The sequence below is a fragment of the Castor canadensis genome, chromosome 1 (genome assembly GCF_047511655.1).
Source record: "Castor canadensis chromosome 1, mCasCan1.hap1v2, whole genome shotgun sequence".
NCBI lineage: Eukaryota > Metazoa > Chordata > Mammalia > Rodentia > Castoridae > Castor > Castor canadensis.
The window spans coordinates 201,275,707-201,300,837 of NC_133386.1; the positions used below are offsets into that span (position 1 = coordinate 201,275,707).

At 55.0% G+C, this 25,131-nt stretch overlaps 2 protein-coding genes across 4 annotated transcripts in view; one reads left to right on the forward strand and one right to left on the reverse strand.

Moving 5' to 3' along the window:
* Macrod1 (mono-ADP ribosylhydrolase 1) overlaps nucleotides 1–25,131 on the reverse strand; it is a 142,093-nt gene that overhangs the window by 45,250 nt on the left and 71,712 nt on the right. Inside the window, exons 4-6 of one of the 3 annotated variants that reach the window (XM_074048276.1) lie at nucleotides 18,224–18,279; nucleotides 16,384–16,522; nucleotides 14,584–14,813 (exon numbers count right to left, since the gene is read on the reverse strand). The exons of the other annotated variants lie outside the window; for them this stretch is intronic. Coding sequence (XP_073904377.1) covers nucleotides 14,677–14,813; nucleotides 16,384–16,522; nucleotides 18,224–18,279 — 332 coding nt within the window. The 3' untranslated portion in view covers nucleotides 14,584–14,676. Of the gene's footprint in view, nucleotides 1–14,583; nucleotides 14,814–16,383; nucleotides 16,523–18,223; nucleotides 18,280–25,131 lie in introns of those variants that run through there. 3 annotated transcript variants of the gene reach the window in all.
* The window catches only part of Flrt1 (fibronectin leucine rich transmembrane protein 1), a 73,623-nt gene that overhangs the window by 14,273 nt on the left and 34,219 nt on the right, over nucleotides 1–25,131 (forward strand). The gene's annotated exons all lie outside the window — the stretch shown is intronic.

Here is a 25,131-nt window from a genome sequence, read left to right on the forward strand (position 1 = left end):
TGGGGGCCTGGGGTGGGCATGCCCGGGGCAGTGGTGGGGGAGACACCCTCTCCAACTCTACTGCCTCATAGCCCCTGCACATTAGGAGGGAGTTCTGCTGGCTTTGAGGTTACCCTTTTAATTAAGCCAATAAATTAGTGCCTTTAATGATGCAGATTAACCAGGCTGGGCTTTGCAAATGGGGGGCTGTTGAAGCCCATGCTTTTCTGCAGGTCTGGGTTTAGAGGTGGCTGCTAGGACGGGCCTCCCTTGGGGTGCTGAGGTGCTGGGCCACTGATGCCTACGTCTCCCATGGAGTGTGGGCTAGGAACCTAGGCCTGGGTGGGGGAGGCAAAGCAGGTTTGAGGCTTCAGGAATGACCCCAACCAGTCACCTTGGCACAATCTTCCTCTCACCCAGCCCACTCCTGCACCGGCCAGAACTAGAATAGGAAGTGGGAGTGGGGCAGGGACTCTAGGCTGGGGACCTATGGAGAACAGCTCATTCAGGGGATCCTCAGCAGGTGTGGCTGCCTGGGGAAAGGAGCTTCAGTCCCCAGCTTCCTCTCTTGGCCTCCCTGCTATGGGCTGCTGGGCAGAGCCTGTGATGAGGTACCTGGAGTCCCTTGCCTGCCTGTGGAGGGGAAGGGGGTCTGCTCAAGGTCACCCAGGGAGCTGTGGCAGGACTGAGCTATAAGGCCATGTGCTCTCCGTGTTCCTTCCACTTCATGTTCCCCGCCCACTTCTGCTGGCACAGGGTTGGCTTCCCACTGGCAGAACCGCAAGGTTACGCCTTCGCGGAGTGTTTCCTATGTGCCAGGTGCCATGCAGAGCATTCTGTGATCCCAAGAACTGGTTGACTCCTCTTCAGCCGCCTTTGGGAAGGGAGGCCCTGGACCTGGTGGCAGGAGGCAGCTGTCACCTTAGCCTATGGATGGGGATGAAGAGCCCAGCTTTGTGGCCTCTGGGTTCTCCCAACAGGAGAAAAGAGCCCACTGCTAGCAGGGGCAGGGAGGGATGTCATTGCAGAAAGAGGAGCAGGGGAAAGGAGGCTGCCCTACCTCCTTGGGCACATCTTTATGTCTCCCCAGGGGCAGAGGACAGATCAAAGCCTGCCCCAGGCTGCACTAAATGATGGTAGAGACAGTTGGCTCAAGCCATGACAGGAGAGATTTGGGTTGGACAGAGGAGGAACTGCCTGGCAAGGAGGATTAGTAACAAGTTTGCAAAGGCAGGAAGCATCCTTCCTTCAAATGCACTGGGGAACCTTTGGAAAACACTTGCTCTGTGAATCCAGGGTGGCACTTCCAGTAAACATCAACAGGGTGGTTGCTGGGTTACCTGAAAGACATGCTTGGCAGCCCTCACCCCTTTTATCTCCTCTCTGCCCAGGGCACCTGACAGGATGCAAGCTGGCAGCCAGCCAGAGGGCCCACGTTGGCCTACCTATCAGGGCAAGCCATGGTCTTTGGGCCTCAGTTTCCTCATCTTTTAAATGGGTGGCTGGGATGGGGGATGTGGGGCAGGGTGGAGAAATGACCCAAACAATGTATGCACATGTGAAGAAATGAACAATAACTAACTAAATAAATAAATACTACCTTTTCCCATATTAAATAAATAAATAAATAAATAAACAAACAAATAAATAAACAAATGGGTGGCTGGGTGCTGGTGTCTCACGCCTGCAATCCTAGCTACTTAGGAGGCAGAGATCAGGAGGATCGAGGTTCAAAGCCAGTCGGAGCCAATAGTTCGTGAAACCCTACCTCAAAAAAACTCATCACAAAAATAGGGCTGGTGGAGTGGCTCAAGCCCTGAGTTCAAGCCCCAGTACTTAAAAAAAAAAAAAGGGGGCAACCTTTTTTGGGGAGAGAGACAACCTCACCTCTAAGGTCTCAGAGAGCACAGGAATCCTGCTCTCTTGCTTTCAAACTGACCAGCTTTCTTGCTCCCAGCCCACTCTTCCACCTGGCCACCCCTCCTTGCCTCAATGGGTCCTGTCTTTGCCACTCATCCTTCACCTTCCAGTGGCCACCTCCTGGGGCAGCATTTTCCAACCAGTTTTTAGGGGCCTTCTAGAAAAAAATACCCCACAGCCAGGGTGATGGTACATGCCTGTCGTTGGCAATAATGGTGCCGATAGGTTTCGGTTCTTACTGCACCCTTAAGTCTCTCTCCTCTCTCCCTCTCTCCCTCTCTCCCTCTCTCCCTCTCTCCCACCCAGCAATAAAGAATCTCTTGGCCAGATCACTCTTTTCCGTGTGGTCACTTTGGGGCCTACACCTGTAATCCTAGCACTCAGGAGGCTGAGACAGGATAGCAAGTTCCAGTCATTCTGGGCTACAGAGCATGATAGTGTTTCAAAGGAAAAAAAAAAAAAAAACCCAAACTTTTAGTTGGGGATGCAGTTCAATGGTAGAACTTGTGCCTAGCATATATGAGGCCCTGGGTTTGATCTGTGGCACAACCACAAAAAATGCCCCCTGAACATCTCTTTCCACTGTAGCCACTGCTGTCTTTCCACCTACTCCAGGAAGCCTTCCCTGCTTCCCTCTGTCTATTCCAGAAGTTGACTTTCATCACTGCCAACCTGTGTGTCCTGAGAAGCCCTTTGTGGTCCCCAAATCTGCCTGTCCAGGAGTGCAGCTTGGAGGAGGCGCTTCTCTGGGACAGAGTGGGAGGGGGAGGTGAGGGACAGCTGGCAGCTTTGTCTCTGATTTACCTTGAAAGAGACACTGAGGGGTAGGCGGGAGAGAGGAACAGGAACAAACGCCATCTTCACACTCAGAGACACCTCTTTATAAACACCAGCTGGAAGTGGCAGCTCTCTGGGTGGGTGGAGTCGCCCTTCATTAGCAAGAACCACAGGGGACAGGCGCTTTGCAAAGGCCTGGAGAGGAGCTGGGGGTGGGGAGTGGGAGGCTCCTGACCTCAGGGTCCGTCCCCATCCTGTGTGGTCCCTCTGCCTTAGCAGGACTAAGGAAGCACTGGGGCAGAACCCTCACCTGTGTCCTTTCCCAGCACTGGGCACAAGGTGACATTATTTGTCCAGTGTCCCTCCACCAGGCGGTGAGCTCTTTGGAGGCCAGAGCTCATTTCTCTGGCTTCCACCCCCAGGGTCTGGCATGTTCGGCAAGCAATACATATCAGACATCAGACGGATGGTCAGATAATGGGCCATGGGATGGAGTGCCAGGTGGATTTCTTGCTCCCCCACACTGCCTCAGTTTCCCCTGGGCAGACAAGACCCTGGTAAGGCTCAGTTTTCAGCACCAGGCCTGGCTGGCAACAGTTGGGTCTGCCACTCTCCCTCCAAGACTGCAGGGTGGGACAGGTGCCCTGCTGGTTCTACTAACAGCTGTTAGGGATCCACTGTCAGATCCTGTCCGTGAGTTTGTTGACTTGTCCTGGCTGTGGGTAGGGTTGGCAGGAGGATGTGTTAAGAGCAGAGGGAGAGGAAAAGGAAAGGGAGAGGAGCTGGTGTCTTTGCCAGCCCCTGCCAGCAATATGGAGCCTCTGAGGTTGGGTCCCGGCCTGCTTTGCTCCCTGTCTTCAGGGCTGTTGAGGCAAAGCCATGGGAGGCCTCACCTGGTGGGCTTCAGTGGAGGAGGTGTGGCAGGGAAGGTTGGAAAGCCTGGGAAGCCCCAGCAGCCCCCTCGCCATTCCCTGCTCCCTGCTGCACAGGCTTTGCTTCAGCGCTCATAGGGACAGGGCCCCCTCCTCATGGAAATTCACACCCACAGCCCAACCAAGCTGTGTGCGGGGAAGAGGGTAGTGAGGACGAGGAGCAGCTGTGGGAACAGGCGGTTCCACAAGAGAGGGACAGACGAAAGGAAAGATGGAGCCCAGCTCTCCATCTGGAGGTGACAGCTGGGAGCCAAGTGGGCGGCCAGCCCCATTCCCCACCCCACACCCAGAGGACCAAAGTCTGGGTGACAGCACTCAGGGCTGGTTGTGATGGAGATGCTGGACCACCAGAGGCTCTGCCCACTAATGGCTCTCACTGGGTATAGCTGAGAATCCAGCAGGGTTATTATGGAAGTCCTAGTCTCTTCGTGGTATAGGGTAGGACGGTATAAACCCTGGGTGGAAATAAGGGACCTGATGGCACTGTGCCACCCCCTCCCCCCAGAATGCCCCCTGGCACTGTATAAATCATGTTTATACCCCCAGACTCAATGCCCCAAGCTCCGGGGTGATCATTCCCACAGCACTGCCCCCCCTTCCCATTCAGCATCCCTGCTCAGCCCAAGGCCTGCTTCTGGATTCTGCTCCAGTGTTACCCCACAGGCAGCCCCACACCACATGCTCATCTGGCTGGGTGGCCCTAGGTGTGAATCTGGAACCACTCTGAATAATTTTTTTTTTTTTTGTGGTGCTGAGGATTGAACCCAGGGCCTCGTGCATTGAACTGTGTAAGCTCCACCACTGAGCTACACCCTCAACCTGAGGGCACTCTGGGTCCTCAGGAAGCCCTTAGCTTATAAGGCTGGGATGGGAGAAATGAGAGGAATGATATACTGAGGTCCTCAGGTTAACTGGCTAAGCCCAGGGGCTGCGACCCTGGGAGGTCAAGGTCAGGAGAGGGGGCTGCAAAGTCCCCAGAGTCTCTGCTCTGCTCCTCCATCCATAGACCTGAGGAAGACTTTCCCACAAAGAAGTGTATGACAAAACCACGAGGAAGGGGACCATAGTTTGTTGAGTACCGTGTGCCCAGCACTGTGCGTGTTTGTGAGCCCAGCTAATTCTCCCAATAATCCTGTAAGCAGGTGACACCCTCCTCCAAAAACAGAAGCATGAATGGGTAAAGTCACAGGATTTGACCTCAGGTGGGTCAACCACAAAGCCAGTTCTCTGGCTACCCACCCCTGGACTCATATCCCAACACAACACTGCCAGTCACTTCCCCAGCTACAGCCTGGAAAAGCTCAAACCCTTCTGGGACGACTGTCCCTCCACCATCTGTGAGCCACCTAATAATGCAGTGTAATCTTGTAATACCGGGCTGCATTATGTACAATTGCAAGGCCATTACAGGCCTATTTTCCTAATATATGACACCCTACCATGGCCCCCAGTGACTGCATTTCTGAGATAGACGGAGGAGCGTTGTCCACGTGTGAAATTATCAATCCTCTCCTTGTGGTTCAGTGGCTGGGAGAGAGAAGCAGGCATGGAGCAGAATACCCTGCTCCTGCCAGTGGGGAGGACACCTGTAGCTGCTCACCTGGGGGTTCAATGTCAGGTCAGACCTTCAGGAAGGGGCAGCAGATGCCCCAGGCTTGGGTGATGCTGTGAGGATGCTGGGGAGGGCAGCAGAGCTGCTGCCAGCTGCCAGGTCCAGCAGGCCCTGGCCTGTAATTGGGCAGCCTGTTCCCAGATAAGGCCCATGACACTGAACAGCTTCCCGCTCCCACCGGCTATGGCCGCTCATTTCCTGCTCCTGTGTCCGCGATGCCAATTACCTCGCCTCCTGCTCGCCAACGGCGGCTTCTGGGGCGGCCTGACGATTCCTCTGTCATCGGTGGGGCCTGGATCCTTTCTGAAGGGTGGGAGGGCAGGGAGAGGGCTGCTGGGGATGGACAGTCCCCACAATGGGGCAGCTCCCAACTTTAGTCTGGCTTGGGCAGCTGCTGTGTGAACCCAGGCCACCCTGGGAAGGCCCCATTTTTTCCCCCTGCCTCCACCTCCCAAACAGGGGTTTGCTATTTGCTGAATGGGCTGAGGGACTGGTGAGCTGCCTTCAGCCCCATGGGGAGGGCATTTTCTTGCCCTGCTCTCCTCCTCTGTCCCCTCCCCAGACATGAGGACAGGCAATTCATTTTTGCCCTGGGTAAAACATGTTTGACTCTTGCAGAAAAGCCAGACCAGCCCATGACCTTTTCCTCTTTTGCTACCCTCAGAGGACAGACTGGAAGAAGGAGGGAGGCCAGTCTGATTGAAAGGGGCAGAGGTTGAGCAGCTCCAAACCCTATCATTCCTGAGAGATGGCAGATGCAGGTAAAGGTGCCACCCTATGAGGAGGTGTCTTGAAGGTTCCAGCTCCACTTCAGGTGGATTGTCCAACCCCCAGATTGGGAGGTATCAAAGTCCATCCTTAGAGGGGTACAGCCCCTCTATCTGCCTTACTACCTGTAGGGGTGATGGGAGGAAATGCCCCCAAGACAGGAGGCTGGACAGGGCAGGGTGAGCTCCTAGGCCCTTCCAGAAACCCATCCTGAGTGCTCAGGACACACCTGCCTACAAGGTTCTTCCACTCTTATTTGCAGAGAAGCAGCAGAAAGGCTGTGGCTTAGTAGGGATCTAGGGCACCTGGAAGGCACCTGCCAGCCCTGGTGCATATAGGAAAACTGAGGTTCCAGGGGCAGAGCGGGGCAGATCATCCAGTTTCACCCTGCACAAGTCTGGATCTAGTCCAGCTCTAAAGCAGTTTCAGATGGTCATTTGAAGGATCCCAGGAGAGCCTGACCAGAGAGGCCCACTCCTAGGCGCTGATTGGTTACTCCTGACCCAACAGGAGGGGAACCTTGACAGTAGAGGGGCCAGGCGGGACTGGGGGACAGAGGCCGCTAGGGGCAGGGGAGAGGGACACGGTTGGGGTGCCCTGGGCACCACCGCAGGCAGGGAAGGGCGGTGCAGCGGGCTAGGGGCTCCCTCCCACGCTGAGGGGGGAGGAGCGGAACAACTCCCTAAGGGGCAACTAACAGACCAATTAAGCTGCCAATAAAAAATTTAATCAAGTAATAATGCACCTTACTTTGTTTAATTAGTGTTCTGTCAAGTGAATGAATATTTAAGGCGCGGGCGGCGGTGCCAGCATCTGCCCAGCGGGCAGAGGCCGAGCCCACATTTCAATCGGCCTGACAGCTCTCTACCAGGCATTGATCGCTGCCATCGCCCGCCAGGAGGCCGGGAACAGCTGGGTGCGAGCGCTCCATCCGCCGGCTCGCGTGAGCTGGGCGGGCTTTGGTCCCTGGCTGGGCCTCAGTTTCTTCATCTGTAAAATGGGAGGCAGGGCTCCAAGCCAAATCCAATGCTTCTGCTAGTCCGAGAAAGACCTCGGAATGCTTTTGTTTCTGGAATCCCGGAGTCGCAGGCGGTGAGGAAGGCATTGGAGACCTGGGGGCTCATCTCTGCTGCCCGCACCCCTCAACTCCATGCCTCCCTAGGGTACCTGGCATCAGGCAGCTCTGGGGCTATGGGGCAGAGCTGTGAGTGACACCTGGAGAAAAGCCCCGCCCGGGGATACCCTGGGAGGTGGCGCCCCATTCACCTCGTGTCTGAGGCCTGAAACTCGTTTCTCTGGGCTCGGTGACCTGGGCTTCACTTCAGTTCCTTCGTTCGTTCATTCATTCAGCAACTTGGAGGCTGTGCGCTGTACCGAAACCTCGGAAAATGCAGGACTTGCGCTGCCTCCAGGGCCCAGGCTTGGGCCCAGCCCCCAGGTCCCCGTTTTCCCCTAGCCGCGCTCTGCAAGCTAAAGCTCTCCGGGCGGGGTGTGTCAGCCGGCCCGGAGCTCGTTTGCATATTCATGAGCTTGGCGAGCATGCGCACCGCGGTGCCGGGCTCCCAGACGCCCGCAACCCGGCGGGCTGCGGGCGTCTCCCCTTTCCAACCCAGGCATCCTTGCCCGCGGCCGCAGCCTCCCTTTTCTTCACCGCAAGGGCCTGGCGTCTCCCCCTACACACAACCACCTGAGAGCCTCGCGCTGGAAGGACTTTGGTAATTATTTGTTTCAGCTGAGCTGTTTTCAGTCTAGGCTAGGCTGAGTCTTGTAATGAGTATGGATTTGCCAGTAAATAAGTCCCCCGCTTCTAACCCCTGTAATAAATGCATTTGGAGTAATCTGGCGATCACGCGGTGTAATTGCTGGCTGTCAGGGCAGATGGATGCTCCCAGCGCTGACTTTGCCGCTGTCCGCCCTTCCTTCACGCTGTGCCTCCGCCCCCTGTCCCCAGTCCCTAGCCTGGAGGTGAGGCCCGCTGCCAGGAGACAGGCGCAGGACTGGAGCTTCCAGGACCTGGGGGTCCTTCCTGTGCCCTACCTGGGCTTTCCAAGTTACCTCCCTCTGACCCCACAGTACCCCCAGCCAGCCCTTTGCAGCTCTGCATGTGCTCGCTGCCTCTGTCTGAGTCTTGTTCAAAATGTAGCGGCCTGGGCATCACTCTTAGTTGCTGGGTTGGATGGACCACCTGTAGCTGGAGCCCTGATCTGCATTTTAAAACGCCTCCCTTTGGCCCTAGCTCAGGCACCTAGGGTACTTTAGGGAGTACCAAATTCCAACTTTAATTTTCAGAAGAGTAAATCAGATGCTCTTGAATTTGGCTATATCCCCCACTACACACACTTCCATTGGCTTCTGTTAGCTACTTTCCTTGTTCATGCCTCTGAGACTTTGTCCAAGCCCCTACCTCTTTACCTCTTCTTTGCCCTGGAGATGTCTGCTTGGCTGTGCTCATATGCCCCAACCTCCATGAAGCTTTCCCAGACTTCCACAGATTCCCATGGTTGGATGTCACAGCCACCTTCGTACCCAGGGGCCTGGTCCTTCCACACTATGAGGGTTGTACCTCCTCCTTATTCCTAGAGCAGCCCTTGCACCTTGCACAGTAGTTGCTCAATAAATGGGAGGTGTCTGCCTCCCAGAGAGAGCTTCCAAGTTGTGGGCTGGCTTGGTTTATTCATCTGCATTTCTAAATCTGGAGATCTTAAGTCTGCTCACACCCTGGGACCTACTGGGCATGCTGGATGGAGGGAGGGGGAAGGGAACGGGGAACCATTGCATCTCACACAGCACTGAAGGAAACATCACAGATCTTGTCCAGTTCTACCCAGTCTTACCCTTGCACTGGGATGAGGGTGAGATTTGTGTACACCTGAGTGTGGTGGTGCTGCATGAGTGTGATTTGTGTACACCTGGGTGTGGGTGCTGTCCTGGGTGCTGGATGAGGGTGAGATTTGGTGTGCACCTGAGTGTGGTGCTGTCCTGGGTGCTGGATGAGGGTGAGATTTGGTGTGCACCTGGGTGTGGTGCTGTCCTGGGTGCTGGTAGGGAGCCACAGAGGAGACAGAGGTGCCTCTTGCCACCTGAGCTCCACAGCGAAGCTCTCAGAAAGCCAAAATACTAAAGCCAGACCAGGAGGGTGGGTATGACTGTCTCTGGGGTGGTGGTAGTCCTGCAGCAGGGGCTGGGGCCTAACTCAGGACAGTTACTTCACCCTGGCACTGCCTCCCAGGGCTATGACATGGTAACTGCTTGTGTGTGTGGGGTGGTGGAAGGAAAGGTAGGGCTTCCCTTCCAGCTGGGAGGAATTAAGGGAGGTAATTTGAGGCAAAGTCCCTGGCATGAAGATGGTGTGGTGTGAGTGCTCAGTGTTGCTAGTTGACTTCATACAAGTTCAGACTTCAAGGAGCAAGGAGGGCAGAGGAGAGGCCACCACAGTGGTCAAAGGTACAGATGCTGGAGTGGGTGGAGGGCAGAGAAGGAGACCTGGAGTTTGTGTGGGCACGTCTGTGTGGGCACTAACCTCACAGCCTAGAAACATCCAGTGAAGATGTGCTCTCTTTGCCTCAGTTTCCCCAGCTGAACAGCAAGGAGAATCATGTAAGTGCTGCTCCTAGGTTAATATTGGCCAAATGAACCAATAGATAAAACACTTGCTGGGCGCCAGGAGGTGCCACAAACCTGTCCACCGAACACATGGCAGAGACCAAGGTCATACATGAGAGAATGCCACAGAGCAAAGGAAGCTGTGGAGGGGACTTCCAGAGGAGTCGCCCTGTGGTTTTTCTTGAGGAGTGAATAAGAGTTGATCAAGGGGTGGGGGCAGTGCATCCTAGCAAAGTCCCCACATCCCAGAAGCTTGGTGCTCCTTGAAGCTTACACAGGAATAAAGTGCAGGAGGAGTGAGGTTTGGGTGACATGGATGAGTGCTGGAGGGGTGCAGGAAGGGGCACAGGCCAGAGGATTACAGGGAACACAGCAGCCAGCGTGTGCTAAAACTGGCGCCCCCCACGCGGGCAGCTGTGCTGGTCCTCGGCCGGCTGTCAGCCAGCAATCATGTTTAATAAAGGCCCCAAATTAGACAGCCGAACATGAGCACCTTTGGTCTAACAATGCAATTAGCACAGACAATGCCTCCTGCTTCCTCCCGGGCCCCAGAGAGGGTGGTGGAGGGCGGGGGACGAGCGGGTCCTCCCCAGTGAGCTGCAGAGAGGTTTGAAAAGGAACCGGTGATAGACTAAGAGGTGACAATGAATCGCATCTGAATGATGACTCCCCGGTTGTCAGGCAGCCATGCGCGGGGAGAGAGTGCATCTCCACTGGATATTTGCAGACTGCTGGGCTAGCTGGGGAGGCCAGCACCGACACAAACCCCAGGTCTCCTCTGCGCCTGTCTCCCTGGGCCCCTCTACCTCTCTTTCGGCATCCTCTCTTGTCTTCTGAGGACAGATGTTGGCTGGGTTTACATGAATAGAACACTGGAGAAAGGGGAAAATTCCCAAACTGCATAGCTCAGGGTTGGGGACAAAAAACAAGGGAGCCACACTGCTGTGTGCACAGCAGACTGCAGTTGGTACTGGGGGTGGGGTGCAGCATCTCCTACCAGGAAGGCCTTGCCTGTTGGGATAGACCCTTTAGGGCTACAGATCTGGGGTGGGAGGCCAAGCAGGGTCAGTGCTGGGGCTGGTCCTGGGACTTTGGGACAGGCAATCTCTGTTTTTTCTTGGCCAGAACCAGAGGCCTGGACCCTGACTGGGGAGGCAAGGTGGTATGTGTGTATGACGTGCCCTCTCCTGAGACCTGCCTGCCAGCTAATGTAGGCCTGGTTTCTCCTCTCTGGCCCTATTAAAACCCAGTGCATGTCCTGACACCAGGAAAGCAGGAGGCAAGAGTGACAGGCCTCCAGCAAGACCTTAAATGCCATGGAGTGTGAGGAAGGCTTTCTCTGGGGTCTCCCCTGTCCTGTTCTCACCAGGGGCTCCAGGAGGAGCCATGCCTAGCAAAGGCTGGCAGAGGGGACTGCAGTCCAATACCTCTGGCCAAAAGCCTAATTCAAAAGGACCCTGATCATTCATTTGTTCACTCGTTCATTTGCTGAATGTTTTCAGAGCCCACCTATGGCGATGCAATAGGAGGGACACCAGGGTGACCAATCCAGATGCAGGTCCTATTCTCTGTCCCCACCCCTGGAGCACAATCTAGCGGGGAAAGCGGGCCAGATACAGGGTGGTGACCATGCTGAGAGCATGAGCTGTGATGAGAGAGCCTCGGATGGCTACAGAAACCAGACCTGGAAGCTTCACAAGAATTGTGGGGCACAGCTTGGAGGAGAGGCGGGGGTGGTCAAGGAGAGTAGCGCAGGAAAATGGGCCTGGGGTTCGAGAGACCAGGAGAGGAGGTGCAGGGATGGAGAGTGGGTGGAATGTCAGATCTGCCATTTACAAATTCCCTCCTCTGCAAAACGGAGCAGCCCTGAGGCCCTAGAGAACCCAGCAGGGGGTACTTGTCCCAGCAGAGCTGAGCCACAAACCCGGAAGTCCATTCTCCGCGAGGCACAAAGACCACAGCAAGTATTCATCAGCGTCATGTGGACCAGGAGAACTCAGAGAAGGGCACAGACAGTCCTCCCTAGGAAAGCTTCCCAGGAGAGGTGAATGGGTCTTTTTTTTTTTTTCAGTACTAGGGCTTGAACTCAAGGCCTTCACCTTGAGCCACTCCACTAGCCCTATTTTTATGAAGGGTTTTTTGAGATAGGGTTTCGAGAACTATTTCCCCAGGCTGGCTTGGAACTGTGATCCTCCTGATCTCTACCTCCTGAGTAGCTAGGATTACAGGTGTGAGCCACCGACGCCCAGCTTTGAATGGGTCTTGATGAGTGAATAGGAGCTGGCCAAGTGGCTATATAGTACATGAGTCACTCTCCTTAGAAGATATTTGTTCCCAAGTGGAAACGCGAAGCTTATTTGCTACCTTTTAGGCACTGTGAGCCCCGGGACCTGCTGAACTTTAACATGAATTCTGTGAGAACTCCACTTTCTAGAGGGCTGACTTGAGGGGCAGACTGTAAAGCACATGGCCCAGGGTCCATAGCTGGAAGGTGCAAAGCCAGGATGTAGCTCCAGAGCTCACACTCCCAACCACTACACAGCACACCACAGTCCACAGGAGAGCCCCCAGCACCCCGAGCCCCCTCCCTCACTGGGGGTTGCCAGGGAGACTGCATGAGATGTCCAGCGACTCCAGATGACCAGACACCTGATCCATTTCTCAGGGCTGGACAGCTTCCTGGGGAATGCAAGACAAGGTAAACTGAGGCCTGGTAGGATGGAAGTGATCCCATTTCCCCACAGGGTGGGAGACCACTGCAGCTCCCAGGAGCCATGAGAAGAGGCCTTGCTGGGCACCCCAGGAGTGGAGAGAGGTAGCCTCATTAACAGAATGTGATCTCCTCTTCACTGCTCAGGCTCTCCCGGGGACGGTGAGGGGGATCCATTATCGGGCAAAACAGCAGCTGCTGACGTGAAAATGAAATATAGATTCAATACCTGCGCCTTTCAGCTCACAAATCATGCCCCCGGCCCAGGTGATAGCCAGCACAGATGCCAGCTCACATAACAGAAAGGAGGAGATGACCGGAGAGTGTGTGTGGGGGAATGACAGGTTTTACCTCCCCCCTCCAAAACAACCTCCCCAGCAGTTCTCCCTGGGATTCAGGGACCTGAAGCAGAAACTAGGACCCAGACTTGCCCTCCTGCAGCTCCCAGAGCTGTTTGTTCCCCAGACTGGGTGGGGGGGGGGCTGTGCCAACCCCACACTCCCTCCCCACAGGCACCCAGGGCTGGGCAGCAGCTGAGTGCCCACTTCCTGCTCCATGCTTTTAGCCAAGGGTTTGCTCAACTTTTATGAGTGGGCTGGCGGTGAACTCATCCCGTTACAATGCACTCAGGGACCCTGACAAGTAATTTAATTTAAAACAGCCTTGCAATAAAAGCTCAGGACGGAAAACTGCCGAGTCTTGGGGGTTATTTAACAAATTGCCTCGAAGATAAATACATTAAAATGATTCTCAAACCAGAGTCGTGCGAAGTTGAAGTAAAATTAAGAAAGTCGAATCAAAATGTAAATTAATGGCATTGAGTGATAGTGTTGGAATTGGCAGAAGTCGCGGTGGGGGACTATCTGCCTTCTGTTCAGGTGATGGGCCACCTCCAGTTGTGCCAGAGACCCCTTCAGTGCAGGCAGCAGGGAGCTGAGGGTGAGGCTGGGCAGCGTGCCTGAGCCCCCTTTCTACGTTCTGGAACCCTCACACTTCAGCCCCTGGCAGGCTCAGGCCAGGGCTGCCCAAGCCCAGGACCATGGCTGGCTCCCAGTAGGCTACAGTAGTTGCAAAATAGAGGAGTCCACTGCGCTTCCCTGCCAGCAGCTCCATGACAGCTGCATGGATTAGAACCCATCACAGCATGAGATCGTTCACACTGACTGAATCTTACAACAGCCCTACAAACTGGGTCCCCACTCTCAGCTGAGTGACAGGTGAACTGAGACCAGGGAGCGATGACCCCCCATGTCCCCCGCCTCACCCAGACTGGAGTTAACCCAGGTGCTGACAGACAGAACTGAGAACATTTATCTGGAGCTGACTAGTGATCGTGGTTCATGTTAATCAGCCCAGGAGAGGAAAGAAGAGGGAGTCCCCAGGGAGTCCAGGAGACTTGAGGAGGGGGAGGATGCAGCCGCTACCCCTTCCCCAGTTGGGCAGGGGAAGGTGGCTGCGTAAAGGGGTGGGTGTCTTCACCTGGAGCCACAGTCCCGTCTGACACCGGAGACAGCTCCCAACCTGGAGGGGAAGGTGCTGCCAGGCCTGGCGGTTCGAGGGCTGTCAGCTGTTGGCACCTGCGTGAGGGGAAGGAGCTACCCTGGGCAAGTCTGGGTTTCTCCCACTCTAGCTCCCAGAGTCTCAAGGAACCCTGCAGGAGAACAGGAGAATGGGGGCCATCTCCCCGCCCAGTCCGGCTTCAGGGATGGAGTCTTCATGCCCACTCCTGAAGAGTTGCTGGCCTGGGGTGGAGGGCGAGGTGAGCTCAGCCCTGAGAAGCCTAGATGGGGAAGGAGGTGAAGGGCTTAGCCACCCAAACAGCTCTCCAGATAGGGGGCTGGGGTCCCAGCTACCAGCTCTGCCCTGCGGTGGCCTGACCCTGTCCTGGGCACTGGGAGGCAGACCCCTGCACAGCTGAGCTGTCTGGGAGTGGTGTGGTGAACCCAGCCTGGCCTGGGCATTCTCATCACTAACGTTTCACCCGGAAGCCTCCCAAGCTGCCTGCCACCGCCGATGCAACAGGCTTCTTATCGACAGTCATTAAGTCTTTAGCAAACGGCTGAGGGAGAAAGAAAAAATACCGGTGAGGAGGATTTATCTTGGGAGCCTCAGCTGTGAAGGCGTGTGCTGCCTGACCCCACCAGCCAGAAGGATGATCCTCACGGGGCGGGGGAGCAGACGGGCGGGGCGGGGAGAGCAGACGGGGCGGGGCGGGGAAGCTGGGAGACTACAGTTGGGTGAGAGGCCAGGCAAGTACCGAGCTCTGTGCTGTGCTCCTACATTGCCGTGGTGGCCTGAAGGGGGCACCGATATGATTATTCCTCTTTCATGGATGCACAGACTGAGGCCTGTGGAGCCAAGTCTCATGCTCAGAGTCACAAAACTGGCAGATGGTAGAGATGGCTGTGAGTCCCTACTGCCCATGAGAGGCCTCTGAAGTGCTGATCAGAGTTCATGCAGGCCAGCCTTGGAGAAGTGATCAGAGCTCCCCTGGGTCCTGGGACCCTCAGACCTGCAAGGAAGATATGCGGCCATTCTGCTTATTTCCTCTCCTGCAAAATGGAGCCAGTGATGCCTCCCCAGCAGGGCTGGGGTGGGAGGTGTGTGCGGGAAGTGTTAGGAAAACTATAAAATGCCAAACAAACAGGGGCTGCGGAAGCTTTTCCTAGTAGGCAGACTGAGGAAGGGAAGGGCTCTGGAGAGTGTAGGGAGCAGGTCAGGTGGGATCTAGCCCCAGCCGATACTGCTGGGAGGAGAAAAACAGCATAGCTAACTCAGTATGCTGGGGCCACAGCAGGGGGCGGGGAGGGCTCCCAGCTGATGGGGCAGATTTAACAGGACTTTGAAAAATAAAAAAGGTAAAACAGCCAAACCGCTGCCCGCTCCTCCTGCTGCAATAAAAATGGATTTATTTGTTCGTGGAATGAAATTTAATAACTTTGGAGGGAGATGAGGCGTGAACAATAATAGTTTTTTTTTCTCTCTTTCTTGTTTTGGAAGGGGGACAGGAGGAAGACGGAGGCAGCTTCCTCTGGGACAGTTGGGGAAGAGGCTGTTGGGGGACAGAATCCTCCAGGGGTTGGTTAAGCAGATGAGGAAGGGCTGTCTCTGCTGCATGCTCCAAAAAACAATCCTCAGACCTCCATGGTTCACAGACTGGCCACATGCATCTCTATTTTTCCCTATGCCTCAGGGGGTTCACTTCTGGACCCCAGCTGGGAGCAGCCTTTCCAGACTCCCCAAAGGAACCCATAGTTGTAGGGCTATTTGGGGTGCTCCCAGGTTCCAGCTGGGATTTGACAATGTTTGTTGAATGAATGAGTGAACAAATGAGTTGAATAAATGAAGTCAGCATCTACCGTCCCCCTACCCAAGTGTGGCCAGGACTGGGGCTGGGCAGAGAGACCAAGGAGAGGGTTCCTTTAGCCAGCTGTCTAGATGGCTCCTGTTCCTGTACTGACCCAGACCAGGGGCTGCTCTAGACAGGATGGGAGGCCTTAGTGCCCCATCCCAAAAACCCTGCTGCTCCAGCCACAGGTACTGTCACCTCACCACTCTGGGCCTCAGTTTTCCCATTCTGTCAATTGGTGCCACAGAGCGCCCCCAGCCTGATAATTATGGGGCCCTCTGTCAAGCAGGAGGCCGCATGGTCAGGTGTGGTCAGTGACTGTGGCCCACCCCATCCTCCCTAGACTATGGGGCCTAAAGATGGTGGGGGATGTCTTGTGGGGGGTGGGCTGAGTCATGGACAGGGGCTGGTGGTGGCAAGAGGCCTGGGAGGGGGTCTCAAGGAGCCCCCCAAATCTGCCCAGTGGCTACGACTCTAGGGTCCCAGCTTTGCAGCCTGGAGTGACCAGAGGGGCCAAGGGGGACAGGCAGCTCAGGAGCTGCTTGGCAGGTCGATAGCAAAACAAACGCACTATTGACCGCGGCCGCACACTAAATCCTCCCAGCAGACAAGAGGATGTGAGCCTGATCGAATCGACTCTGAACTCATAAGGCTTGTCCTGCCCTGGCACTAGGGGAGGGGTGAGTGGAGCTGCCGCTGGGTCTGGCACTGGGGGGCCGGAACTGGGGCTCACCAGCCTCAGCTGCCCAGGGCTGGAGGGGCTGTCCTGCACCACCTTGCAGGCTGGGTCCAGGGGCCATCAGGGAGCCAGGTCCAGGAATGGCAGCTTGAAGGTGCCATGTGTCAGTTGCCCTTGGGGGCTGCCTGGCAGGCTGTGGAAGGCAGAAGGCAGGAATCCCAGAAGCTAAAATTAGGTCCAGCTTATTCAGTCTTTTTTCTTTTTTTTTTTAAATTAAAATAATTACATAACATTAAATAAATACAAAAAAAAAAACCATGTGGCATCTCTAAGTTATGAAGTATAATAATAAACCAAACTCCAAGAACCCACCATGCAATTTAACTGGATGCTGCTTCTGCTTCCTGCTTTGTGGCCCAGCTATTTCGTACCCGTCAGTGGTGGGGATAGGAATGCTCTCCGCCCTCATCCCCTGCCCTGGCTACAGAGTCATTCTGAGGTTAAGGTCTGTAAAGTGCTAGGGCGATTAGGGAACTTGGAATTGGGAGTTCATGTCCTCCCTGGTTCCTGTTGTGGCTTCATCCCACGTGTGGCTCAGTGGCCCCTAACCTGAGTTTCTGGGGAGCTGTGAACCACAACACTCCCCTGCAAACTGTGCGTGGTGATGGTGATATTCTTATGGGACCCTCCCCAAAGTAGAGACCTCAGATCTGCCAGACTGCTCCATTTTAGGGACAGTTCTGTGGCCCAGGGAGTCATCAAGACACAGCAGAGGCAGAGGCGGGCTCCTGCAGGTCTTTGAGGGCCACTGGGTGCCAGGTATAGACCCCCCAGGGCTGCATGCTTGTCCCTCAGTTTACCCCCATTGTCAATGCCCATCGTCCTCTCTGAGCCCCGAAGATCTGTCTTTGAACCCCAGTTGCCCTTTTCTGGTTTCCTGGCTGGCTAGACTATACTCTCCTGCCTGGAGACTCACTTGGGACATCCCTAAGATGGACAGAATGAAAGGAGAGAGTTTTGGAAGGATTAACTAAGGTCATACATGGCACTTATTAATTAACTTATTAATTCGCAATTAGTGCCAGTTGCCTGCTGGGCTGAGGCCGCCCACCCTGGCGCAGGTACAGGAGGTGCAGGCCAGGGACAGCGGGCGCTGGGCTGCACATCTGCGCCGGGCTGCACGCCTGTGCGGTCTGGCACTTCAGATGGCGTGCGAGCGCGGGCACGCGCGTGGGTTCTCGCCTCCTAAACACGCTCCGCAGGGAGTTAAAGCCGGGCCTTGTGCAGCAAGGTAAACACTGAGGCTTCCGAGGAGGAGAGACTCAGGTTGGCCAGCCGGGCTGCGGCAGCCCCCAGAACACCACAGGGACCAGGCTCTGACCGAGCCACCTCTGGGCTCTGGCATCCGAGGATAGGCTAGTTGAGAGTGCACTGGGGGCCTGGCTCCTGGGGGTGCCTTGGAGGCCCAGGCACAAAGGAGAGGGGCCTGGCTAGCCCTCAGCATCCTCAGCCTGCCACACCAGGTGGCTGTCAGCCCAACCAGGCAGAGGAGGTGGGTAGGGGTATACCCTCCCTATTCCAGCCCTGCCTCCCCCTGCAAGGGAGAGTCACCTAGAATGTCACAAGTAGACATGATGCTGGCTCAGGGCAATGGTCTCCTTTTGTGGTGGGGAAACTGAAGCACAGAGAAAGCAAGGGCTGCCTCAAACATCCAGCTTCTGGCTTGTTAGGTACTTGTTCTTTCTCTACAAGGGAGCGAGGTTTCTGAGGGGGCCCCTATACCTTTTCTAGCTGCTGAACTCCTATGCACCTTTCAAGACCCTAGCTGTGGGAGAATTTTCCTGACCCCTGCCCTCTGACCTGAGGTTTATGACACATGCTTCCTATGCCATACCTCAGCAGCGGTCCTTATCCTCAGGATTCCCCATGATCTTCTGTGGGAGGGAGGACCTGTCAGGTTATAGATGAGGAAAGCAGCTTAGAGAGGTTGAGGTTGAGTTGCATAGCAAGAGGTGGGGAAGCCATCCCTGTGTTCCCTCTGCACCCTCCACTTTCCTGTCTGCTGCACCACCCCCCATAGCAGCACCTCTTTCATTGCTGAGCGGAGCTTTCCTCTAGGGGGGCTTGTGCACTCCCAGAGTATCCTGGTTATCAGACCCCTTTTCCCCATTAAACTGCCCTGTGGGCCCCTGAGTTACTGTCCTGGTTACACAGGGTGCCAGGCTCTGGGCTTCACTCCTGACAAGCAGGTGGTGAAATGGAGTCACTCCTGAGTTTCTGGGGCTTGGGGTGAAGCTGTGACATCCTGGTAGCCTCCAGCCTCACTTCAGGACCATGTACCCCTTCCCAACTAGGAGCCTCCTTGCTTGGGCTGGGCAATGCCATTCCAGACCACAGGGGCCACTGGGTTCTTGACCACTGCCCCCCCTCTTCCCAGGGCTGAAAAGGGAGGCTGGGGATACCAGCCCCTACCCTAGCTATCTGCAGGACAGAAGGAGACCATGGGGCAGGCCTGGGCCCACTGTGGCCCCAGGAGGCATCTTACCTTCTCTGGGCCCCTTTGTTCCACTCAAGGAAACCTGGAGGTGAGGCCAAAGTCTCAGGGAGCTTGCGAGGGTTCTGGACCTCTAGACTGGGCCCAGCCTGATTGATACATGCTGACTCCACCCTTCCAGACAGACTCAGACTGCAGGGGCAGGGAAGGTAGGTAGGCTATACCTGAATCTCGTAGAGGGAAGAAGTGGGGTGTGGGGGGATGGGGGATGGAGAGAAGCACAGCCCCAAGGCCTCGCTCTATATTGCTCTCAATGTCCTTCCTTCCCATAGCTGCCTGCCTGGCCCACCCCTTCAGCTGCCAGATGCTCCTCCTTCAAGTGGGTCTGACCTTGCCACCACCTACCCCTGCCCTGACCCAAGGGATGCTGGCACCCTCCGCACTCTCCCTGCTCCCTCTGTTCCCTGCCTTTCCACCTCACCCTGCAAACTTCCACTTCCTCAGCAGACCCTCTGACCCTTGCCAGGTGCTGCCCCAAGACGCTTCACCCCCAGGGTAGAAGATGCTGCTCATGGCACTGACTTTGGTACAGCAGCCCTGAGGCAGGGAAGATCTGGGGGCTCCAGCACCTAAGGCAACACTTGGTATATCACAGGCCAGCCATGTGTCTTGCTGAATGAATGAACCAATGAATGTCTCATCTGTGCTGGGCCCTGTGCTGACTCTGGGGTTCTGGAGACTGGAATTTTACTCACTACTCTAAGCTCTCAGCTTGGATAACCCTTACAACACACTGGTTATTATTCCCACTTTACAGAGGTAGAAACTGAGCCTAGAGAGGAAGATGAAGTCACACAAATTCACACAGCCCAGGAAAAGGCTGGACCACCCTGCCTTTAGGAGCTAGAGATCTGAGCCAGGCAGACACTGTGATGACTGCAGGTGTTTGTGGCACCACAGGGGGAGGGGCAGGTGACAAGCTACCTTAGGGTGGGGGCAGGGCAAGACAGCCAGGTGTGCAAACACCTGTTGGCCACTCCCCCTTTAGTGGCTGAACTAGGTGAGGCAGAACAGTGAAGAAGACTTGCTCCAAGGAAGCAGAGTTGCCAGGTTAACATAAAAATTTGAATTTCACTGGATTTCCCCTCCACCCCGTGCCTTATACCTGTAATCCTAGCTACTTGGGAGGCTGAGATAAGAGGGATCATGGTTTGAGGCCAGCCTGAACAAATAGTTTTGAGACCCCAATCTCCAAAATAACCAAAGCAAAATGGACTGGAGGTGTGCCTCAAGCAGTAGAGCACCTGCTTTGCAACTGAGAAGCCCAGAGTTCAAGCCCCAATCCAAAAACAACTAAACAGCCAGGCACTGGTGGCTCTTGCCTGGGAGGCTGAGATCAGGAGGATCCTAGTTTGAGGCTAGCCCAGGCAAATAGTTATGAGTCCCCATCTCCATCCACACTGGAGGTGTGGTTAAAGTGGTAGGGCACCTGCTCTGCAAGGGCAAAGCCCTGAATTCAAACTCCAGTCCCACCAAAAAAAAAAAAAAAAATTGAATTTTGGGTAAGAAACTGGTCTTTTTGCAATATAAGTATACCTCATGCAATATTTGAGACAAGCTTAGACCTAAAAGTGATTTGTCTGTCTGAAATACTCATTTAAGTGGGTTCCTGTATTTTATCTGCCAACACTACAAGGAAGGGATAGAAAGGACCCCAGGAAGTGAGAGTCAGGCTTTGATGTGAGATTGCAGTGCACTGAACAGCCAGGGAAACTGAGGCCCAGAGCAGACAGGGGCTTGTCACTGGCAGAGCTAGTGAGGGACCCAGGTTCTGGACACCCTTGCTTCTCTGTGTGCGCTCCAAAGGACCAGGCCTGGTGACACTCTGCACTCACAGCCTGTGCCCCAGCCTGCTGTGGGCCTCCTCCCGCCCGCCTCCTAGCTCCCCGTGCTTCCTCCTTGCTAATCGGCTTGGGGCTAAGACTCCTCACGTGGAAGGGATCGGCATGGAGTGAATTTTCACAGCTGGGTTGTCACCTCCTAAAAATAGGGCCGAGTGATGGATGGGAGCTGTCACCAAGCCCTGGAGCCATGCAGAGCAGTGGAAGGAGCAGGGGCAGGAAAGGGTGGAGACCCACAGACCCCAGCCCATTGCCCCTACCCAGGGTGATACTCCTAGCCCCTCTTCACTAGATAAGAAGCTGTCCTGTGCCTGAGGACTTCAGAGCTGGTCCTGAGTCTCCAGGAGGAGCCAGGGTGGACACCAGCCCACAGATGGAGGATGGAGAACTTACCTCCCTACCAGGTGCCACGCCAGGCAGCGGGAGATGTCCAAATCTGGGCAGTGTTGGGAGACAGCCCTACCTCTCAGTCATGCCTAGGGGGAGGAGATGTCTAAGAACAGGAGACCCTTTCCCAGGCCTGCCCTGATCTCTGTCCCTTCTCAGCTGAATCCTGATCTCAGATCCCACCTGACTTTGCTTTTAAAGACCCAAAGCCTGGCCTCAGGCTGACATGTGAATACACACACACACACACACACAGAATGGTGGGTTCACATCCTGATGTGTACATAGGCAGGCTGGTGGATCCAGTATACACACACATACACAGACTGATATATACACACACTTCAGGACACACCCACTGATGGAAATATACGGTGATGGACACACCGATGTGCACACAAAGTGATGGGCGTACACTGATGGATGCACACCGACAACATACAACAAACATACACAGCAACACACACACCCTGGGACATATGCAGGCCCACGCCCACCTCAGGCACTATGACATTCAAGCACAGGCCTCTGGGGGTCGCTGTACATCACCACAAGGTTACCTGGCATTGAGTGGACACAGCAGAGTGAGAGGCCCCCAACCTGCGACTGGCCTGGGCTCCTGGCGGGTCTAAGGAGGCCACTGTGTGGCCACCTGGTCATGGGCCTCCCTGAAGCTATGTAGGCCTCAGGAGCCTGGGCCCCAGAATGGTGGCAACAGAATGTTTAGACATCAAACCCACTGGGGACTGAAGCCAGCTGGGCCTCCTCTCCCAGCCCCTCCATCAGCTTGGGTCTAGGGCTATCCTGTGAGTGGCTAGCCCTTCCACGGCCTTGCTTGGCAGTGCCTGTCAAAGGTGGTTGGGCACAGCTCCATTCCTGCTCCCCAGCCTCTTCTCCAGCCCAGAGCCCCCCCTACCTGCGGGCCAAACTCCGTCTGTCCCTCCCTCTGTGTGGCCGTCAGGGGTACGACGGGCTGCAGAATTACAATATTAAATGCAGCTGCACCGAACATGGCCTCAATCCAATTATACCAGGAAACAAGAGCAGCCGCTTAGGCTAATCTGGTTACTCCGCCTGGGCCGTCTCCCTCTCAGCCTGGGTTCTGAGGGATGCCCAGGAGGGGAGCTGTCAGGATAGGCAGCAGATCCTACCAGGTCCCAGGTGGCCAGGGGACTGACCACCCCTTCTTGGGGGTGACCATGCTCTGGCAGGCAGGGACGCCTTCCTTCATCCCACAAACACTGCCCCAACCCAGCCTCAGCCCAGGGTAATGACCTGGGGCATGTAGGGACCCAGCAAGGAAGGGAGAGCCAGGCTTTGGGCTCTGCGTTCAGGGAGGTGCCCTCTTGGGGGGACTGGAGTGAATCTCATTTATTGGTTCAGATGGCAAAACTAGGGAGGGAGGGGAGGAAGTGACACCGGGCAGAGACCAGCATGAGGATGAGGAGCTGGCCTGGGGAAGGGAGAGTGTCTTAGCAGAGGATGGGGAAGGGGTAGCAGTTTCCAGAATGCACTGGAAAGCCAGTGTGCCGGGAGGGACCAGGGCCTGTGGACCCTGGCAATGGGCAGAGCTGCAACGGGATTTCAGAGGCTGCCTGCCAGCCGCTTTTGCTGTGTGCTGCCTGCCAGCAGGGACAGTGCTCAGAGGAGGGAGAAATGGGAGGGGTGGGAACCCCTTCCCTCTGAGAGGCCTTGCTGACCACTGTGTGTGGTGAGGACTTCTGCCTGTGCCTGCTTGTGCACCTGGTGCTTTCTGGATCCGAGGCCTTGTGGGAAGATGGTGGGTAGAGGGGAGATGGTGGGTAGAGGGGAGATGGATTTGCAGCAGGGGATCATAGGGAGAAAGGGTGACTGTGAGGGGTGTGTACAGGGGACAGCTGTTGCTGGAGCCAAGATCCAAGGGATGAGCAAGTCAGGCCTGAGGGGAAGAGAGAGGGCAAGAGGACTGTTTCCCAAGCAGAGGGACCTGCAAATGCTGTCACAGAAGCAGAGAAGGAACAGAGAGGGAGGGGTTGGGCAGAAGGGAAGTCAGGCCCAGAGGCTCTGGAGGGCCTAACTCAAAGCCTGAGGGATCTGAGACACTTAGAGGAAAGGAATAGGTGGAGTGGGTGGGTGGGGCTGGGGACAGGAGGGTGGGTACAGGGAGAGAGAGGGCTGCACTCGGGAAGTGGACTGGAGGTGAGAAGATGGCACTTCCACATGGAGGTGGACTCAGGATCATTGCGCCCAAGAGAGGAACAACAGGGAGCCAGTGAAACTTCTTGAGTGAGGGAGTAACAAAATGAAAGCTTAATATATGAGGGAAGCAGGTTGTTTCATGGGAAGACCTAACATGACCCAAGTTCAAATCTCAGCTATGTTATTTGTTCACATGAAACCGTGAGCAAGTTCCTTCCCTTCTCTGGCCTGGGCTTATTTTTCTTTATAAAACTTGGTTCAAATGCATTAAAAAAAAATTGTGTGTGTATGTGTGTATGTGTGTGTGTGTGTGTGTGTGATAATTGTGTGTGTGTGTGTGTGTATGTGTGTGTGTGTGTGTGTGTGTGTGTGTGGTACTGGAGATCAAAAAAGCTTTGTGTGTGTCAGGCAAGTGCTCTACCGCTAACGAAAAATGAATTTTCTTTTTCTTTTTCTTTTTCCCTACATGCTCAGGGCGTGATCAGGGGCAGGAATACCTGGGAAGGGAGACAGAACATCCTTGGAGGGAACAAGTTCCCTAGGAGGCCTGCTCAGCCTAAGGAGCATCCAAGCCAGCAGTCAGGATGAGGGGTGAGGGCTGAGAGGACATGCGTGTGCCACGTGAGAAGCGTGTCCAGAAGCTGGGTGAGTGGGAGGACAGTACTTGTACACAAGATGGGGGGGGGTCGCAGTTGGGCAGCAGGTCCCATCCCTTAGCCTACAGGTAAGGACAGCATTGGAATGAAAGTCCACACAGCTCAAGTTCATTTGTGAAAACTGAGACAGGCAGTTGAACCTCAGTATCCACGTGCCCGGGGTAAGCCAGGTGTTGGTTCCAGGACCCCCCCCCCCCCCGTACCAAAACCTGCAGGAGCTCAAGTCCTTTGCGTAAATTGGTGTTGGATTGGCATATAATTGCACACATCCTCCTGTATACTTAGATCATCTGTACATCCCCTGAAATGCCTAATACAATGTAAATAGTTGTTACACTGTATTGTTTAGGGAATAATGACAAGAAAAAAAAAGACTGTACTTGCTCAGTACAGGGTTTCTTTTTTTTTTTTCCCTCAAATATTTTCTATCCAGTCTGGGCTGAATCTGCAGATATAGAACCTGTGGATATAGAGGGCTGGCTGTAATTCACATACCATAAAATCCCACCCCCACCCTTAAAAGTGTAGAATTCAGTGATTTTTCATATTTGTGAACACCTCCTGTCTAATTCCAGAACATTCTCATCACCCAAGAATCCTCAGAGTTGTCATGTATAAAATGAGGATAGAAACAAGCACCCGAGCCGGGCAGCAGTGGCTCACACCTGAAATCCGAGCTACTCAGAAGGCAGAGATCAGGAGGATCACGGTTCAAAGCCAGCCCAGGCAGGTGGTAAGGGTCGACTGGCAGATGTCACGTAGTAGCGCTTGACAAGGCAAAGCTGTGGTTGTGGCTCAGAAAAGCGTCTCCTGCCCACATAGCTGTCCTCACTGCTTGTATGGAATACCCCTCCCCCACACGCCCATTCCACAGAACTGAGGGTGTGGAAGGGTGAGGAGGCCCCGTGGGTCCCTGGACTGATTATGGAGCCAACTGCTGATCAGAGTGGACCCCTGTAGGGCCCAGCACTAGAGGGATCGGTTGACCCACACAGCAGGGTGGGGGCCCCCCAGGAGATCCCCAGTTTCCCTGAGGTCCCAACACTGTTGTAATTACGTGATATTATCAAAGCCTATTTAATGATGGGCCCCTCTACTATAGCATCCCCCAGGGCCACCCTTAATTATTTAAAATTGAGTGCTATGCATTCATTTATCGTGAGTTGTCTGATTACACGCTTGGATA